This window comes from Oncorhynchus masou, chromosome 29, assembly GCF_036934945.1.
Source record: "Oncorhynchus masou masou isolate Uvic2021 chromosome 29, UVic_Omas_1.1, whole genome shotgun sequence".
Classification (NCBI taxonomy): domain Eukaryota; kingdom Metazoa; phylum Chordata; class Actinopteri; order Salmoniformes; family Salmonidae; genus Oncorhynchus; species Oncorhynchus masou.
This window is the reverse complement of record NC_088240.1, coordinates 60,785,489-60,803,455: the sequence shown is the minus strand read 5'-3', so window position 1 is coordinate 60,803,455 and position 17,967 is coordinate 60,785,489. Positions and strand designations below refer to the sequence as shown.

General features: G+C 41.6%; 1 protein-coding gene across 1 annotated transcript; it reads left to right on the top strand.

Annotated features, from left to right (window-relative positions):
* Positions 1-296: 296 nt before the first annotated feature.
* On the top strand, positions 297-13,225 carry LOC135520156 (26S proteasome regulatory subunit 6B). The gene is made up of 10 exons (XM_064945513.1): positions 297-386; positions 1,138-1,236; positions 2,808-2,994; positions 4,890-5,036; positions 7,795-7,998; positions 8,178-8,345; positions 11,818-11,894; positions 12,050-12,218; positions 12,574-12,629; positions 12,824-13,225. The coding sequence occupies exons 1-10, from the start codon at positions 303-305 to the stop codon at positions 12,935-12,937; spliced, it is 1,305 nt and encodes a 434-aa protein (XP_064801585.1). The 5' UTR covers positions 297-302; the 3' UTR covers positions 12,938-13,225.
* Positions 13,226-17,967: the final 4,742 nt, after the last annotated feature.

Here is a 17,967-nt window from a genome sequence, read left to right as displayed (position 1 = left end):
CAAACCTATTGCAGCACGTCACTGTCAACATCTTTTGCCAAACTGTTCTGTACAAAAAGCTATTGTTCTGCTAAAGAGAGCATGAGCAGTCATTCACCTGCTGTCCATCATATCTATCATCAGTATTCATCTTATTCATAGTGATCTGAGGGTGCTTGCTTACTATATCAAATGGAGGCAAGGTTTAGAAAACAAATTACTCAGAAGAACACAACATTTTATTTGTGGAGCAATCTCTCAATTCATTTACGTTTGTTGATAACACTTGTCCACAGAAACTTCATTACCCATGAATCACAGAAATGTCGCTTGGATCCTTACGTAGAACGTCACATGATAAGGAATTCAACATGGAGGACATTGGAGTAACTGTTGAAAAGATTCAGGTATGATTCATTTTGACCGTGTACATTTTCACGCCGTTTCACCGTTGTTTTTGATTATACAAAGCTTTAAAAAGTATAGACGACTTAAAACGTACTATCTTTAGTCTAAAGTCTTTTTTGAATACATTTAAGCCGTACGTCATCCAACTAAACGTGCCAATTCATTCACGGCACTGTAAATGCTCTGTCATGTAAGCTAACATGCTATCGCAACTGGCAAGCTAGGCAACTTTAGCTAAACGTTTGTATGTTGGTGTAGCTACGTAGCTATTTATGTTGTGGGGGTAGTATTGGTACGCGTCAAGCTACAACGTAAACAAAATAAGTAAACGGCCGGCAGGTAAGGTTGGATAGCGAAGTTAGTTAACAAGTCAGAAAACAACCGAATGTAACGTTAGCGAGCTAGCTAAGTAGCTAGCGCGATAAATTTAAATTGCATATGACTGAGCCTAATGTTGAATGACTAATTATTAGCCAAGACACCTACCGCAGTAACGTACTTATCCGTTACGGAACAGCACTGAAACAATCGTGGATTGAAATGTCTTCCAATCCGCGTCTCTCACATTTTCTGTCGGTCATCACTCACCCAGCATTAGGCAAGTAAATTAACAAGCTAGCTAGCTAGCAACACAACAAACTGTTAGCTAACGTTAGTAGTTAACATTAGCTATAGAGTTTTCACAGATTTGGGGGTATGCTCTCAACGTAGAATTTGTGTAAATGTTTGTGTTGTCTTGTGTCTACACAGGACGAAGTGCCTGCCATGCTGAACTCACGACCCCAGACGGGGCTTTCTTTCCTGGCCCCAGAACCAGAAGATCTTGAAGACCTTTACAGCAGATACAAGGTCTGTACTGTGAACAGCTTCTGTGTGTCTGTGCTTGACTTGAGATCTATTTCTTCCAGCACCACAAGAAAAGCAATTTAAATCATACAGGCCCTTTCTGTGATTTCTTCAATCACTGTAAAGATGTGAACTATTACGGTGCCTAGAGAAAGTATTCACACCCCTGGACTATTTCCACATTTTGTTGTTACACCCTGAATTTTAATGGATGTGTTGGTCTCTGGCCTACACCCAATACCTCAGAATGTCAAAGTGGAATGATATTTTTCTATTTTTTAAAACAAATTAATTAAAAAGGAAATGCCGAAATGTATTGAGTCAAGTATTCAACCCCTTTGTATGGCAAGCCTAAATAAGCTCTGAAGTAAAAATGTGCTTAATAAGTTGCATGGACTCACTCTCTGTGCAAAAATAGTGTTTAACATGAATTCTGAATGACTACCTCATCTCTGTACGCCACACACAATTATCTGTAAGGTCCCTCAGTTGAGCAGTGAATTTCAAACAGATTCAACCACAAAGACCAGGGAGAATTTACAATGACTTGCACAGAAGGGCTCATATTGGCAGATAGATATTTTCAATGTTTGTTTAAAAAAAAAGAAGACTTTTTAAAAAGAGCGGACATTGAATACCCCTTTGAGCATGGTGAAGTTATTAATTACACTTTTGATGGTGCATCAATACACCGAGCGACTACAAAGTTACAGGCGTCCTTCCTAACTCAGTTGTCGGAAGGAAACAGCTCAGGGATTTCACCATGAGGCCAATGGTGACATTAAAACAGTTTCAGAGTTTAATGGCTGTGATAGGAGAACTGAGGATGGATCAACAATGGTGTTATTACTCAGCAATATTAGCCTAATTGACAGCGAAAACGAGAGCCTATACAGAATAGAAAATATTCCAAAGCGGCATCCTGACTACAACAAGGCACTGAAGTAATACTGCAAAAAAATGTGGCCAATCGCTTAACTTTTTCCTGAATACAAAGTGTTGTGTTTGGGGCAAATACAACACAGTATCAGTCTGTATTTTCAAGTATAGTGGTGGCTGCATCATGTTATGGGTATTTATGTAATCGTGAAGGACTGGGGATGTTTCAGGAGAAAAAAAGAAATGTAATGAAGCTAAGCACAGGCAAAATCCTAGAGGAAAACCTGGTTCAATATATTTTCCACCAGACACTGGGAGATGAATTCAACTTTCAGCAGGACAATAACCTAGAACACAAGACCAAATCTACACTGGAGTTGCTTACCGAGAAGACGGTGAATGTTCCTTAGTGGCAGAGTTAGTTTTGACTTAAATATATGGCCAGACTTAAACTGTTGTCTAGCAATGATTTGACAGAGTTTAAAGAATAAAAAAAATTGGCCAAATCTGGAAGATGGGTCGGAGCAAGCCCATGTAATGCTTTGTAGGTTAGTAGTAAAACCTTGAAATCAGCCCTAGCCATAACAGTAAGCCATTGTAGGGAGGCTAGCACTAGAGTAATATGATCACTATGATTCATCAATAAGCATTCATTCTCCATGACACCATTCCCAATCTCCCCTTTACTATTGTAGAAGCTGCAGCAGGAGCTGGAGTTTCTGGAGGTGCAGGAGGAATACATCAAAGATGAACAGAAGAACCTGAAGAAGGAGTTCCTCCACGCCCAGGAGGAGGTGAAGAGGATACAGAGTATCCCCCTGGTCATCGGCCAGTTCCTGGAGGCTGTGGACCAAAACACAGCCATCGTGGGCTCCACCACAGGTACAGTGTTTTTACACTTTTGTCTGTCCTCACATAGATTGTGTAGGTAAGCCTCTGGTTGTTGGATCCAGAGACTGGAGACTTGAATCCGAGGCCATATCGGTCCGATTATTGGACCTTTTCTATCGGCTTTGCTGATTGTCCCTCTGCCTAGCAATTCTGCTGCTATGCCAGCCGCCACTCACAACCTGAGCCACGAGCACTGCACAATGCAGATGAATGTCTAGCTGGGAAAAGAAAGGTGCAGTATTGAGAAATTGATTAATTGACACAGTGAACAGAATTGCAGATGTGCTTCCCTTATATGGTTAGTTGACAGTTTGTGCAGAAATTCTTTGGTTGTGTAAGCCCACAGTTTCATCGGCTATCCGGTTGGCTGGTCTCAGACAATCCCGCAGGTGAAGGAGGTCCTAGGCTGGCGTGGTTACAGGGTCTGCGGTTGTGACACCGGTTGGACATACTGCCAAATTCTCAAAAATGACATTCAATGTGGCTTATGGTTGAGAAATAAACATTAAATTATCTGGAAACAGCTCTTGTGGACATTCCTGCAGTCAGCATGCCAATTGCCCACTCCCTCAACTTGAGACATCTGTGACATTGTGTTGTGACAAAACTGCAGATTTTAGTGGCCTTTTATTGTCCCCATCACAAGGTGAACCTGTGTAATTATCATGCTGTTTAATCAGCTTCTTGTTATGCTACACCTGTCAGGTAGATGGATTTATCTTGGCAAAAGATAAATGCTCACGAACAGGGATAGAAACAAATTTGTGCATACATTTGAGAGAAATAACTTTGCATATGGAACATTTCTGGGATCTTTTATTTCATCTCATGAAACATGGAACCAACACTTTACATGTTGCGTTTTATATTTTGTTCATTGTATTTATCGTAGTAGCAGTAAACAGCAAGTGATATGAGCGATGAAGAGATGTGAAAGGGAGCAAAGTTGCAGCCTTGCTCTATCCAAATGTAGAAGTAGAATCAAGTTCTAACCCGCCCATTTCGTGACAGATAGCTGGAATAGCCAATTGAGATGTTTCAAATTTTGTCCTTGCAGCTGAGTTGTTGAGAGAATATTTTCTCCCGGCACCGGAAAATGGCATAAAATTCTAGTTTTGTAAACATCCTTGTTCACAAATCATAATGTTACGTTGGACTCATTTGTGTTAAATAGATATTTTATATGCTCAAACAAACAGCAGTGCCTATATGATGTCATTCCATACAGGTGTGACATACTGGAGTGATGCTCCTGTGCAAAAGTTGTTAATCAGTTGGCTAATATACTGTTAGTCCAAAATGAAGGACTAACAGATTGTCATCTGTAGCGCCATAGACTCCATTGATCAGCCAAAACAAGCTCAATAACTCAATGCATGCACACACTCCTATCGAATATGGATTCACCTGTATTGTGAGTATGCCTATGACATCTTCATTTACCCAGTTTAGCAAGATATTTACCTTTCAAATAAAGTGACCATTGTTATTTAGTTTGGTAATAACTAAGTCAAATGTATTGTTCGGTTTAATATTGATGCGTTATTGCATACATGGCTGTCTTTGGGAAATGTTATATTGTATATCTGCCTAAAATATCGGACAACTTTGACTTTGACCCCTAAAAAAATCCATATTTTAATAGCCACACACCCATAAGCACCTATATTTTACACAGTAACACCAATGCCTCTTCTTACTGTGATGCTGAACATTTGCCTCTAATATTCACTAATGACATTTCCCCCTGTCTGTCCCTGTGCCACCCTCTTTCTCTGCTTCTCTGTCCGTCCACCCCCTTCTCCGTCTCTGTCCGTCCACCCCCTTCTCCGTCTCTGTCCGCCCACCCCCGTCTCTGTCCGCCCACCCCCTTCTCCTTGACTCAGGCTCAAACTACTATGTGCGTATCCTAAGCACCATCGACAGAGAGCTGCTGAAGCCCAATGCGTCGGTGGCCCTGCACAAGCACAGCAATGCCCTGGTGGACGTGCTCCCCCCAGAGGCTGACAGCAGCATCATGATGCTCACATCAGGTACACATACACACTATTCTACCCCCTGGTATGCCTATCCCTTTTGTAATATGGGTCAAAGACGTATACGGTTTTCAAAGTAGCAAAACAATAAAACATCAATTACAATTCCCTAAAAGGCTTTTGTACGTTCATTGGCATGCTACCTATGCCCTTATAGAAGTTATATTCAAGAATAAAGCTAATCGTTTATTTTTTTTGTGATTCATATGACTGTACCCTAGTAAAATGTCTTTCAGAATAACACTAAGTGTTTAAAAAAAAAAAAAAAATTCATAATCACAATTCTGCTTCGACTGGCAGAAATATAACTATAACTGAGTCAATAAAACAAAGTTATTGTATTTTAATATAAAATACTGGTGTTAGACTCTATGACAATATGTTGTTACTCTGAGCACATTGCTACGGCCCACAAATATTGATTAAATGTGATTCATTCAGCAATAATTTAAGTTATAAAACTGCATAAAAAGACAGGATAAGATGTTTAAAATGTGCAGGCTAGCTGAACTTAGATCGCTTCCATACTAGAGAGAGAGAGAAATTACCCATACGCCACACACATAAAGAACATGGGCTTTACTATGCAGCATAGTTTAATTGGCACATGAGGTACAGTTTAATTGGTTTAATTCAGGATTAAATCAGCATTGAATATTTCAAACAAAGCATTAATTAGAAAACATTCCATAAACATTGTGCAAAAAACAGTTTTGCTTAAAATTTAATTTCCATTCCCCCCCCCCCCTCTTTTTGAGCATCAGATTTTGTCATTGTATGGATCGGTGGATGATCAGGATTGACATCCTTCTCTGATAGCTGGAAAATGTAATAGTTATGACACTGGCACAGAATAAGATTAAATCCATTAAATGTTATTAGTAGTCTATTAATAGTAGGCTATACAATGATGACACTTAATCAAAGTTTAAAAGTTAAATCAACTCCCCCTCCCTTTCTCTCTCAAACATGTTTTGTTATTATTTCATTGCTAATGTTAATAATAATCACTTTACTATAATTTGAGCCTGTGGCAAAACTTTACATTGCGTTAATTTGCAGTATTACATGATTAATACATAGTTAATGTTTTCATTATACATTGTTACACTATAACTGGTACATTTCTCTTCAATGCAGGTACATAAATGCAATTTCAAGATGATGACAGACATAGCTACATAAAATGGCCATCAAACTACTTCATTCAAACTTGTACAGTCTCGAATTTTCATTAAGTTCCCCAAATGTGAAGCAGCTATTAACTAATATAATTCATTTTTTATCCATAATTGTGTCATATTATATTAACTAATATAATCCATCAGTTATACCTTATTAACATTGAAATTAAACATTAACTACAGTTTAATAGTGCAACTTAATGTTAAGTGTTATCCACCCAGCTTTATATCCTATTCTGTTGCTGACGATAGCATGGAAACAATACCTTGCTTTTTTTCTGGCTAGTCTTTCTGGATCTGCGCTAATCTTTTGTCTGTGCCGTGCAGCACTCTCCTTATTGGGGCGGCAGGTAGCCTAGTGCTTAGAGCGTTGGACTAGTAACTGGAAGGTTGCAAGTTCAAACCCCCGAGCTGACAAGGTACAAATCTGTTGTTCTGCCTCTGAACAGGCAGTTAACCCACTGTTCCTAGGCCGTCATTGAAAATAAGAATTTGTTCTTAGCTGACTTGCCTAGTTAAATAAAGGTGTAAAAAAGAATATTTAAAAAATTTGATAACGGCATCTATGCCTTGAAATGCCTTGAAATACCTTAAAATACCATACAATTGTTTAAAATTATATTCAGTATTCATACAAGTAAATATGAATTGCATAATTAAATGTTGTAAACTAGTGAAAACATGGGATAACAAAGCTACTGTCATTCAGCATAATGAGTGACATAACATGAAACTTTTGTTGTGCTGAAGGACAAAAGCGTGATACTGAAGGACAGATTTCATACAAACATATTTAACCTATATAAATTAATGACCTTGACCTATAAAGATTATCCATACTTTTTATATTTAATATAGCTTTTTATAAAATAACATTAAAAGTAAGTTTTCTGTGTTGTACTGAAGGGCATGCGTTTTTGTTACAAAGGTTACTAGAGGGGGAAAAGGTAAAATAATTCAGCGATTTACTCACCTCATCACATTGATAGAGGGTCTTCTTTGTGATGTCACACAATTACCATCATGTTATGTTTTAAAATGGCTTTTTGCCTTTGTTCTAGTTTGACATTGATGAAGTGCAAATGTCCGGACAAAAGTTAGTCACGGTTTAAAATAATTTTTAGATACAGTATTGTCACCCATTATTCTATATATTGTTGCAAACACTAACACAGTTATGCCATGGGTGTTCATTTATATTTTTTAGGATGAATTTCTACATTTTAAAAACATCATTCAAATTTTAACCTGGATAGTTACACTGAAGGACACTTCAGAGCTCAATAACTCCCTTATTGTAATAGTTTGCAACACAAATATTTCTGGATGAAAAGAAGGGTAAGAGTGATTTAATATTGATCAATATATTTTTGTTAAATGAATGGCTTTCGGCCCCAAATTTACATGTCTTTGACCCATATATATTGCACAGTTGTGAGAGGAAAAAACATGCATTCATGCGTGCTTACATACATTGCATGCATATTCCACTCATTGATACCTTATCACTTGTAGTGCCGCTCCTCTCCTCTTATGTTATATGCGTTATTTTCCTGTATCTCTCCTTGCAGACCAAAAGCCGGATGTGATGTATGCTGACATCGGAGGGATGGATATCCAGAAGCAGGAAGTGAGGGAAGCAGTGGAGCTTCCACTCACACACTTTGAACTCTACAAACAGATTGGCATTGACCCGCCCAGGGGGGTTCTGATGTATGGGCCTCCTGGCTGTGGGAAGACCATGCTGGCCAAGGCTGTGGCTCACCACACTACAGGTAGGCCATTCATCATGTTCACCATTATCTATAGGATGCACTGGTGCTAACATGATTAGGCTATGTTGTAATTTTTTTGTAGCAAATAATTGTCATGTTACCATATCAGTATTTGGTTATTGACCAATACATTTGATTTGATATTTTGGTCTCTTTCTCTGTCGCTTTCTATCTCTCAGCGGCGTTCATCCGTGTGGTAGGCTCTGAGTTTGTGCAGAAGTACTTGGGTGAGGGCCCCCGCATGGTGCGTGACGTCTTCCGGCTGGCCAAGGAAAACGCCCCTGCCATCATCTTCATTGATGAGATCGATGCCATCGCTACCAAGCGTTTTGACGCACAGACTGGAGGTATGAGCCATTGTGTACGTTTTTAGAATCAGCTGCACAGAATAGACTATGGAATGGACTGGTCATTGGCTAATCACTAGCATTGCACATAGCAACCAAATCCAATAAGACAAGCAAAATAGAGCAGATTTACAGATTGGCATTTCTGATATAAAATGTTTCTACCTGTGTTCTTCAGGGTTCTCAAGGTGCTTAACTTCTTGAAACTCCCCATCCCGGATCCGGGTTTGTGACTAAAGCCTCAGGCTCATTAGCATAACGCAAAAATTTCTGAAAATCGCAAATAAAATGAAAATAATGCGTCTGCTCTCAAGCTTAGCCTTTTCTTAACAACACTGTCATCTCAGATTTTCAAAATATGCTTTTGAACCATAGAAATTGACTAATTTGTGTAATAGTATGCAAAGCTAGCATAGCATTTTGAGTAGCATGTAGCACGCAACATTTTCACAAAAACCAGATAACCAAATAAATAAAATCATTTACCTTTGAAGAGCTTCTGATGTTTTCAATGAGGAGACTCTCAGTTACATACCAAATGCGCAGTGTTTCTTGAAAGCGTCTGTGTGTAGGAGAAATCGTTCCGTTTTCTACATTGCGTCTGGCTACCGAAACGAACCGAAAATTCAGTCACCTACAACGTAAAACTTTTTCCGGATTAACTACATAATATCGACGAAACATGGCAAACGTTGTTTGGAATCAGTCCTCAAGGTGTTTTGTCACATATCTCTTCATTGACATGCAGTTCGTGGAAGCTTGCTTTCCTCTCTGTATCGCATGGAAAAATACTGGCAGGTGACTTTGCGCACCAATTTCGGCGCAGGACACCGGGCGGACACGTGGTAAATGTGGTCTCTTATGGTCAATCTTCCAATGATCTGCCCACAAATACGTCACAATGCTGCAGACACCTTGAGGAAACGACAGAAAGGGTTGACTCACTCCTCTTGCATTCACAGCCATATAAGGAGACCATGGAAAACAGAGCCTCAAAAATCCTTGTCATTTCCTGGATGCCATCTCATCTTGGTTTTGCCTGAAGCTCACGTTCTAGGGGACGCACAGAGAATATTTTTGTATTTCTGGACACGTCAGAGTGTTTTCTTTCGAACGGTAGCAATTATATGCATAGTCGAGCATCTTTTTGTGACAAAATATCTTGTTTAAAACGGGAACGTTTTTCATCCAAAAATGAAATAGCGCCCCCATAGATGTAAGAGGTTAAAGTACTGACATTCAAGTACTGGAATACCTTGAAAATCTGACGTTTTCTCAAGTTGGTACTTAAATGAAAATGAGAGGAGAGGGCCTCCTGAGTAGCGCACAACCGCCCGTGATTGGGAGTCCCAATAGGGCTGCGCACAATTGTCCCAGCGTTGTTTGGGGAGGGTTTGACAGGGGGGCTTTACTTGTCTCATCGTGCTCTAGTGACTCCTTGTGGCTGGCTGGGTTACTGCAGGCTGACCTCGGGAGTCAGTTGAACGGTATATCGTCTGACACATTGTTGCAGCTGGGTTAAGCGGGCAGTGTTAAGTGCAGTTTAGCAGGTTATGTTTCTGAGGACGCATGACTCGACCTTAGTCTCCCGAGCCCGTTGGGGATCAAAATTTGTGAGAAAAGGGGGGTTAAAATATATATATATATATATATATTGATAGGAGAGGAGAACCGATAATGATCAAATGTGTTTATGAAAAATATTTTTGTGTCTTGACAATAATTTCCAGGTAGACTACAGAGTTATTTCCTCATGTGTTTCACGCTTGGTTGCCAGGGGAGCTTCTTCATTCCACACACACTGCCAATTATCCAGGCAGGTACTGGATGGCTAAAACGCAGGGTAAATGTTGATTCAAATCCTGCCTTTTGTGCATATGGAACATTTTGTGGGATCTTTTATTTCAGCTAATGGAACATGGGACCAACACTTTTATATTGCGTTATATATTTTTGTTCGCCTTTTTATACCACTGCATCACTGGACCCAACCAACCGACGCCATGTAAGGCGCAAAAAATGCATCAGACTTTGACATTGCGAGCACGGGTAAATCGACCCTGAAGAGCCACATAAAGGGGGAAAGTCACAACGCTGCATCATCACCTCATTCACAGGGGGTACACAATCTTCCGCTTTATCAAGTGGCATCAGTGCTCCTGCCGTTCTAGTGGCCGTTTACGTGCCGTTTTTCTGACACAAACCACCCGCCCTGCGACACTAAAGCTGCCAGTCAGAAGACAAGACATGGGATATCCTTGCCACAGGAGTCGCTAGTGCGCAATGAGGCAAGGATATCCCTTCCTAACGCTGGGCCAATTGTGCGTCGCCCCAAGGACCTCCCAGTCGCGGCCGGCTGCAACAGAGCACTGCGCCAGGTGTTTCCTCCGGCTGGATTCCGGGTTGGATGTGCGTTGTGTCAAGAAGCAAGTTGGGTTGTGTTTCGGAGGAAGCATGGCTCTCGACCTTCGCCTCTCCCGAGTCCGTACGGGAGTTTCAGCGATAAGACGACTGGAATTACTACCAATTGGAAACCACAAAGTTGGGGAGAAAAAAGGGGTAAAAAACAAAAAATTTCATTTTCATTAAGCTGGAAGTTTAATGAAAATGCAAATAGGGAATGTGTGTTCACCAGTAGACATCTCCCAACACTCTGCTCATCACTACTCATATGACAAAATCATCAGTACTGACGTATGTATGTAGTAAATAAGTAGTGAAACAATGTTTTTGAGTAGAGCTTGTAAGGTAGCCAAGTAGTTTTTTTTTTAGTTTGTGGTGATATATTGCCATCCGGTGGCGACTACGAACAATTGCGTAATATGAACTATTACAAATTGATGGTCCTTAACAATAAATATTAGTGCTTGGAAAAAGTACTTGAAAGTCCTTGAATTTGACTTGCTACTGTCTGTACGAACCCTGGATCTCACATTTTAGCTGTTTACATTGTAGTTTTTCAATCAAACAATGTTCAAATCAGCCTCAACTAAGCAGGTGGAACATGTTTCTGTAAAGGCCCCCTAGTTGCTGTGAGTGTTGGCTAGGCTATGGCTTCTCCTTGGCCCAGATGGAGACAACAGACACATGGTCTGTCAGCTTATCTAGAGCATTGGGGAAATAAATAACATTCACATTTTTTTGTGTGGCCAAGTGATTTGTTTTGACTGCCACCACCATAGAGTTGGATAAGGTTAAGGACAGGGTAGTTGCAGTTAACATCAGGTTAGAGTTGGGAATCGGAAGTTGCCCACAAAACAGAACTACCTGTAAAGATTTCAGTAAATGTCATTGTTTAAAGAATCCAGGTGAACAGATTCACACACATCCACAATAGAGACAAACTTGGTTGTGGACTTTATAATTTTGAATGGGATTGATTATTAGGCCTGGAAATAAGACCAAGCGGTTATTGGTGTGGTTGAACCCTGACATTGGTAATTCCTCGTTGTATTCTCTCCTTCCCAAACAGCTGACAGGGAGGTGCAGAGGATTCTGCTGGAGCTTCTCAACCAAATGGACGGCTTTGACCAGACCGTCAACGTCAAGGTGAGAGCGCTATGGGCTTTGCCTCTGTGGCATGTTGTCTCCAGGGCTTATTGTATGTTGTAGTCCCATTAATACAGTTAAACAGTAACTTTGTGTGTCACATTGATATATGTTTAAAAATATATGTCTGACCCAACTTTTTGTTCTCTTGTCAGGTGATCATGGCCACCAACAGGGCCGACACCCTGGACCCCGCCCTCCTGCGTCCAGGACGTCTGGACAGAAAGATTGAGTTCCCCCTACCTGACCGCCGACAGAAACGCCTGGTCTTCTCCACCATCACCAGCAAGATGAACCTCTCTGAGGAGGTGGACCTGGAGGACTGTATCCTTATTATGCCCAACTTACAGCAGTCTCTCATAACGTGTGTGTTTTAATGGGTGCAGGTGTACTAGCAGCATCATGCAATCTTTTCCTGCTCAGAACAAATTCTGTGTCCAGTTCATTGAGTGTGCTTGTAAGTTTTCATTAAATATTTCCCTCTTCGGTTACCCCTCTGATCTGGAACAATAGTCTCATTAAAGGTCAAATGAACCATGACTTTAGTACTCTAACTGAATCCCGCATTTGTAAAGTCTAATGCACTTCCCCATACCTTTCTTTGGTTGCTAAGTAACCAAAATAACTCTACATTGTTCAGTGTCATATGTGTTTGTGGTTGTCCTTAACCAGTGTGTAGATGTGGCCAGACCAGACAAGATCTCCGGAGCAGACATCAACTCTATCTGCCAGGAGGTGAGTGGGACCCCGTACTGTTGGGAGGAATTCTTCCATGGGGGGGTCAAACTTTTCCAAAAGACTCCATGTCAGAGTCACAAGTTATTGCGTTTGCTAACTCTTGTTCCAAAGAGAACTAAATATCACCTGTTGTCGGTGTGAGAACTGGAAACACTCTTTTAAATGTTATAATTCTTTCATTCCTCCCACAGGCTGGCATGCTGGCAGTCCGTGAAAATAGGTACATTGTCCTGGCCAAGGACTTTGAGAAGGCCTACAAGACAGTTATCAAGAAGGATGAGCAGGAGCATGAGTTCTACAAGTAGAAAGTAACCCCCCCCCTCTCTAAAAAAATAAATAAATAAAAAGACATTCACACAATTTTGTGTGATTTATGTGTGATTGTCTACTACCATGTCCATTTGTGGTTTTCACAGACTGACTAACACACACAGTGAATGGACTGTCTTTATGTGCTCTGCAGGTTCTTAAGTATGTTTTACTTGACTGTAGGTAGTATAATGGCCTAGAGTTTGTACCTGTAATGTACTCACTGATTAAACAGTACTCTAAAAAATATTAAAGAAGTTTTCCATTAAAATGTAAAAAAAGTATGCATAGTTGGTCTTTATTGTTCATGTGGACTGAAATATACTGGTTTAAAGTCTAGTGATGTAACAAGACAAACACTAACATGCCCAGGGTCATCTGCAATGGTAGCCATACATTTGATAGATAAAGTGACTGTTGGTCATAGAGCCTCTGACTAGGAACAGGGCGCCAAGAATAGTCTAGGCACCACTGATGCGGGGTCCTCCGTTAGAGGGGACATGGTGGCTTCTTTCCCCCTCTGTGTCTGCCCAGGATTCAAAGCAGTTCAGCCTCAGGTTGAAGTTCAGCCTTACACCACAAGGGGAGAAAGACTTTCTGTTCGTCAAGCTCTCTGGAGATAGACATGAACTATTAAGGGCAAGATTGTGGTTTAGAAAGTAAAAGGCCCCTCATACAGTATATCAATTGGAATAGTACCCACTTGTGTCCTAATGGACAGGTGGTCAGTGACTGGGTCAAGGTAGTTGGTGTAGAGGTCAATGGTTACAGACTCCAGGTCCTGTGACATCTTGGCGAATATTGGTCATGGTTTGGTAGGTTCTGGCTGGTATGGCTCACTGGGCGAATCTCCCTTCGGCTCCTCTCTGCTACGGTCACTGAAAGCATAAGACACAAATTATGAGAGCAGTCCACAAATTTGGGTACATTTCTGAGGGATCTCTTTCGTATATAAATATCAGCAGCTCAAGCAAGGTCATTGTCTAAGATGTCAAGTTCTTCAGTTCCTGTGCAAGCTCTCTGCCATCCAAGTTTGAGTGTTCTTTATAGTGCAGTGTCATACTAAGGGCCTCGTTGTTCTGTCAGCTCATTTGCGAGACTTTGGAAGGTTGACAGCACTCAACTTCTCTCCCACATTTTCCAATGTGGAAAATCTTTCCTGAAGAGCTGAGGTTGCAGCATCAACAACGACATTGAAAAATGCTTCTTCAGATCATCACTCAAAGGCTCATCAAATGATTTGTATGAGAAGTGCCACTGTGGATCTCAGACTTTTTTGTTGTAGAACGGCCTCTACATTCATAGCCTTGCAAATATCCTTGGCTGATGTTTATGAAGTCATAAAGCCTGTTGCCCTGTAGTTGCTGAGACGTCTCTTTCTGAGAAGACTGACTGCACCATGCATACTGGGAGACTACATCAGCTTGCTCACATGCTGAATCTGGCTCAAGATGTCACACCACTGTACAGATGCTGAAGCGGTATGATCCCACCTCTGGCAAGGACTGGGCCTCAATCTTTATCACAGGGTCTTTGGTTTGATCCCTCAACTCAATCAGTGACTCACCGCTGCTGCCTACCACAGTGGCTCGACAGACTGAACTTTACACTCCCACGGCCTCCCCCGAGTGGCTCAGTGGTCTAAGGCAGTACTAGCTGTGCCACTAGAGAACCTGGTTCAAGTCTAGGCTCTGTCACAGCCGGCAGCGACTCGGAGACCCATGGGGCGGCGCACAATTGGCCCGGCGTTGTCCGGGTTAGGGGAGGGTTTGCCCGGCAGGGATGTTCCTGTCACATCGTGCACTAGCGACTCCTGTGGCAGACCGATCGCAATGCACAATGACACGGACGCCAGGTGTACGGCGTTTCCTCCGACACATTGGTGCTTCCGGGTTAAGCAGGCGTTGTCAAGAAGCAGTGCGGCTTGGTTGGGTTGTGTTTCGGAGGACGCACAGCTCTCGACCTTCGCCTCTCCTGAGTCCGTACGGGTGTTGCAGCGATGGGACAGGACTGTAACTATAAATTGGTTACCATGAAAAAGGGGTAATATCTTTTTTGATACTTTACTCTCCCACCTTGTCTCAGTCCACATCTTCAAAGTGATGTCCACGTGTTTTTTCAACATTGCTGTGTTGAGGCTGAGAACAAGCTGTACAGTTTGTGTAAGATGCCAAAGTAACCTGTGGCATCAGCCACAACCAGGTTCAATGTGTGAGCCCCACATGGCACAAATAGAGCTCTTGGATTCATTTCCAGGAGTCTGGCTTGGACACCTTTGTTTTTGCCTCTCATGTTGGCCCCATTATCATGAGTGTCCTCTGAATTTTTAGCTCGTCTTTTGAGAATCAGGGATGTCAAATGTTGACCCGTGGACTTGTCTGCCTCTCAAAACCCTGTAAAATGTTCCTTTATGTGGGACTCCTTCAGTGACACCACTATAATCACAACTGACAACTGTTCAGTGTGGCTGACGTCTGAGGTGCATTCTAGAATGATAGAGAAGAATTTTGCCAACTTGATGTCACTCACCATTATTGAAATGACCTTGCTGCTCAACAAATCAATGAGTTCATTCTGTATTTGGTGGCCAAGGTCCCTTTTTGGACACGGTTAAGGTGCTCTTTCATGACTGGATCAAATTGTGCCATCACCTCAACCTCTGAGGAAATTTCCATTTGATGGAGAGTACAGTGTTTCTGTGTCCCCTTCGTGACAGATTTCTAATTGCCAAAGACTGCACAATAGCAGTCAGATGTGTCAACACCTCTCTATCTTATCCTCTCAGCCTCCATAAGTGCCATCTCATGCTTAGAATTTGTTTACCCTTTTTTTTTGCCTCGCCAGTTCTTTCCATGTTTTCATGCAGTTTTGGTGTTCTGGACTGCTGTCGTGTGAAGTCAGCAAAGAACTTGTATGTTGTCAGTCCTGAGTTTGCTAAAGTAATTCTATAATTAGAAAAGAGTTTCAAATCAAATGTTATTGTCACATACACATGGTTAGCAGATGTTAATGCGAGTGTAGCGAAATGCTTGTGCTTCTAGTTCCGACAATGTAGTAATAACCAACAAGTAATCTAACCTAACCATTCCACAACTACTACCTTATACACACAAGTGTAAAGGGATATAGAATATGTACATAAAGATATATGAATGAGTGATGGTACAGAACGGCAAAGGCAAGATGCAGTAGATGGTATCGAGTACAGTATATACATATGAGATGAGTAATGTAGGGTATGTAAACGTAAAAGTGGCATAGTTTAAAGTGGCTAGTGATACATGTAATTACATAAAGATTTTTTTTATTTTACCTTTATTTAACTAGGCAAGTCAGTTAAGAACAAATTCTTATTTTCAATGACGGCCTAGGAACAGTGGGTTAACTGCCTGTTCAGGGGCAGAACGACAGATTTGTACCTTGCAACCTTCCGGTTACTAGTCCAACGCTCTAACCACTAGGCTACCCTGCCACCCCAAGATGGCAAGATGCAGTAGATGATATAGAGTACAGTATATACATATGAGATGAGTAATGCAGAGTATGTAACATTATATTAAGTGACATTGTTTAAAGTGGCTAGTGATACATTTTTACATCAATTTCCATTATTAAAGTGAGCTGGAGTTGAGTCAGTGTGTTGGCAGCAGCCACTCAATGTTAGTGGTGGCTGTTTAACAGTCTGATGGCCTTGAGATAGAAGCTGTTTTTCAGTCTCTCGGTCCCTGCTTTGATGAGTTTGCAGCAGAAGCGGCTGTTGTTTCTTTCAGAATACACCAACCAACTTCTAGGGATTTTTTTCACCACTCACCAAGGTCTTCCTGAAATACTGGTGGTGGCAACTTCTTCCATCATTCTCATTCCTTGGGAAAACAAAGTTAGGTGGTACCTCACTTGGTCCTCTGCAAACGAGTTGTGTCTGAATTATGTCAGTCAGAACTGATTGCCAGTCAGCAGGGTCTGTAGACAGTGGTTCATCCTCAGCCGCAGGGTTTGGTGGGAATGCTGCTTCAGGCATTTCTAATGGAGAGCACATGGGCATTAGTTTACACACATTATTCACAGAATTTATAGTGGTGGAACATCCCACATACTTACCCAGTAATAATAAAATCATTGTTAACTACAATATGGAAACGTAAAACTTTGCAAAAGGGAAATTATGTGTTTTGTTTATGTTATGCAGGGATGCACACATAAACACATGCGCATGTTCACAAACCTACCTGAAGAATCCTGGTGGGGAGAAGTGGAAGCAAATGGGTCTTCATCCCCAGACAACATTTGTGAAGACACCTGTGTGGCTGAGGAGGTAGATGGCTACTCATCCTGGCTAGTGCCAGAGGGTGCTCCCCCTAATTGCATTAGTACTGTACAAAGTTAAGAGGTGTGCTGTTTGATAGATTCCCCCGCTCCCCCTACCTCGGGCTTCCAGTTGGTAGACCTGAGGTCACCTACCCCCGCCCCCCTCCCCATCTTGTACTTCTGTGTGGGAGACCTTCCCAGGCAGTAGCCTGCCTAGCTCACAAACTAGAATCAGGGCGCTCACTCCGCCTTGGTTAATTGACCCACAGTGACATGAAATCATTGACGTAACGTGCAAATGTCACCATTCCCCCAAAATTGTGCGGGCGCCCCATGCCTCCCCTGGCAAGATGAGCGCCCAGGGCGGCAGCCCATGTCGCCCATACCTAAATCCACCACTGGGTAGCATCCTTTGACCAGGGCAGAGACTGCACCACATTGCTGACACTACAGCATCCAAGGTGGACTGTGGCTTCCAGGAGTGGAACTGAGGAAGAGGTGGAAGCTTGGACATTCTGAAGAAAGGTTTGGACAACCAAATTCAAATGTGTGTGTGATCACTAACGGCCATAACTATTTGTTCATAACTACAGTTTCAGAGGATCAATCCATCATCTTAAGATGGCATGTAGTTATTTGTCAGATTATAGAAATATATTTAGTTTAGATACGTTAGTGATCATGAAAAGGCTATTCATTTTGGTAACCACTTCATTGCCTT

What these genes read in the sequence shown, in the direction of transcription:
- LOC135520156 (XM_064945513.1), top strand. Translation starts at nt 303, where the DNA reads ATGTCGCTTGGATCCTTACGTAGAACGTCACATGATAAGGAATTCAAC. An exon ending in TAACTGTTGAAAAGATTCAG is followed by an intron (nt 387 to 1,137) that starts GTATGATTCATT and finishes GTGTCTACACAG; the next exon opens with GACGAAGTGCCTGCCATGCT. An exon ending in CATCATGATGCTCACATCAG is followed by an intron (nt 5,037 to 7,794) that starts GTACACATACAC and finishes CTCTCCTTGCAG; the next exon opens with ACCAAAAGCCGGATGTGATG.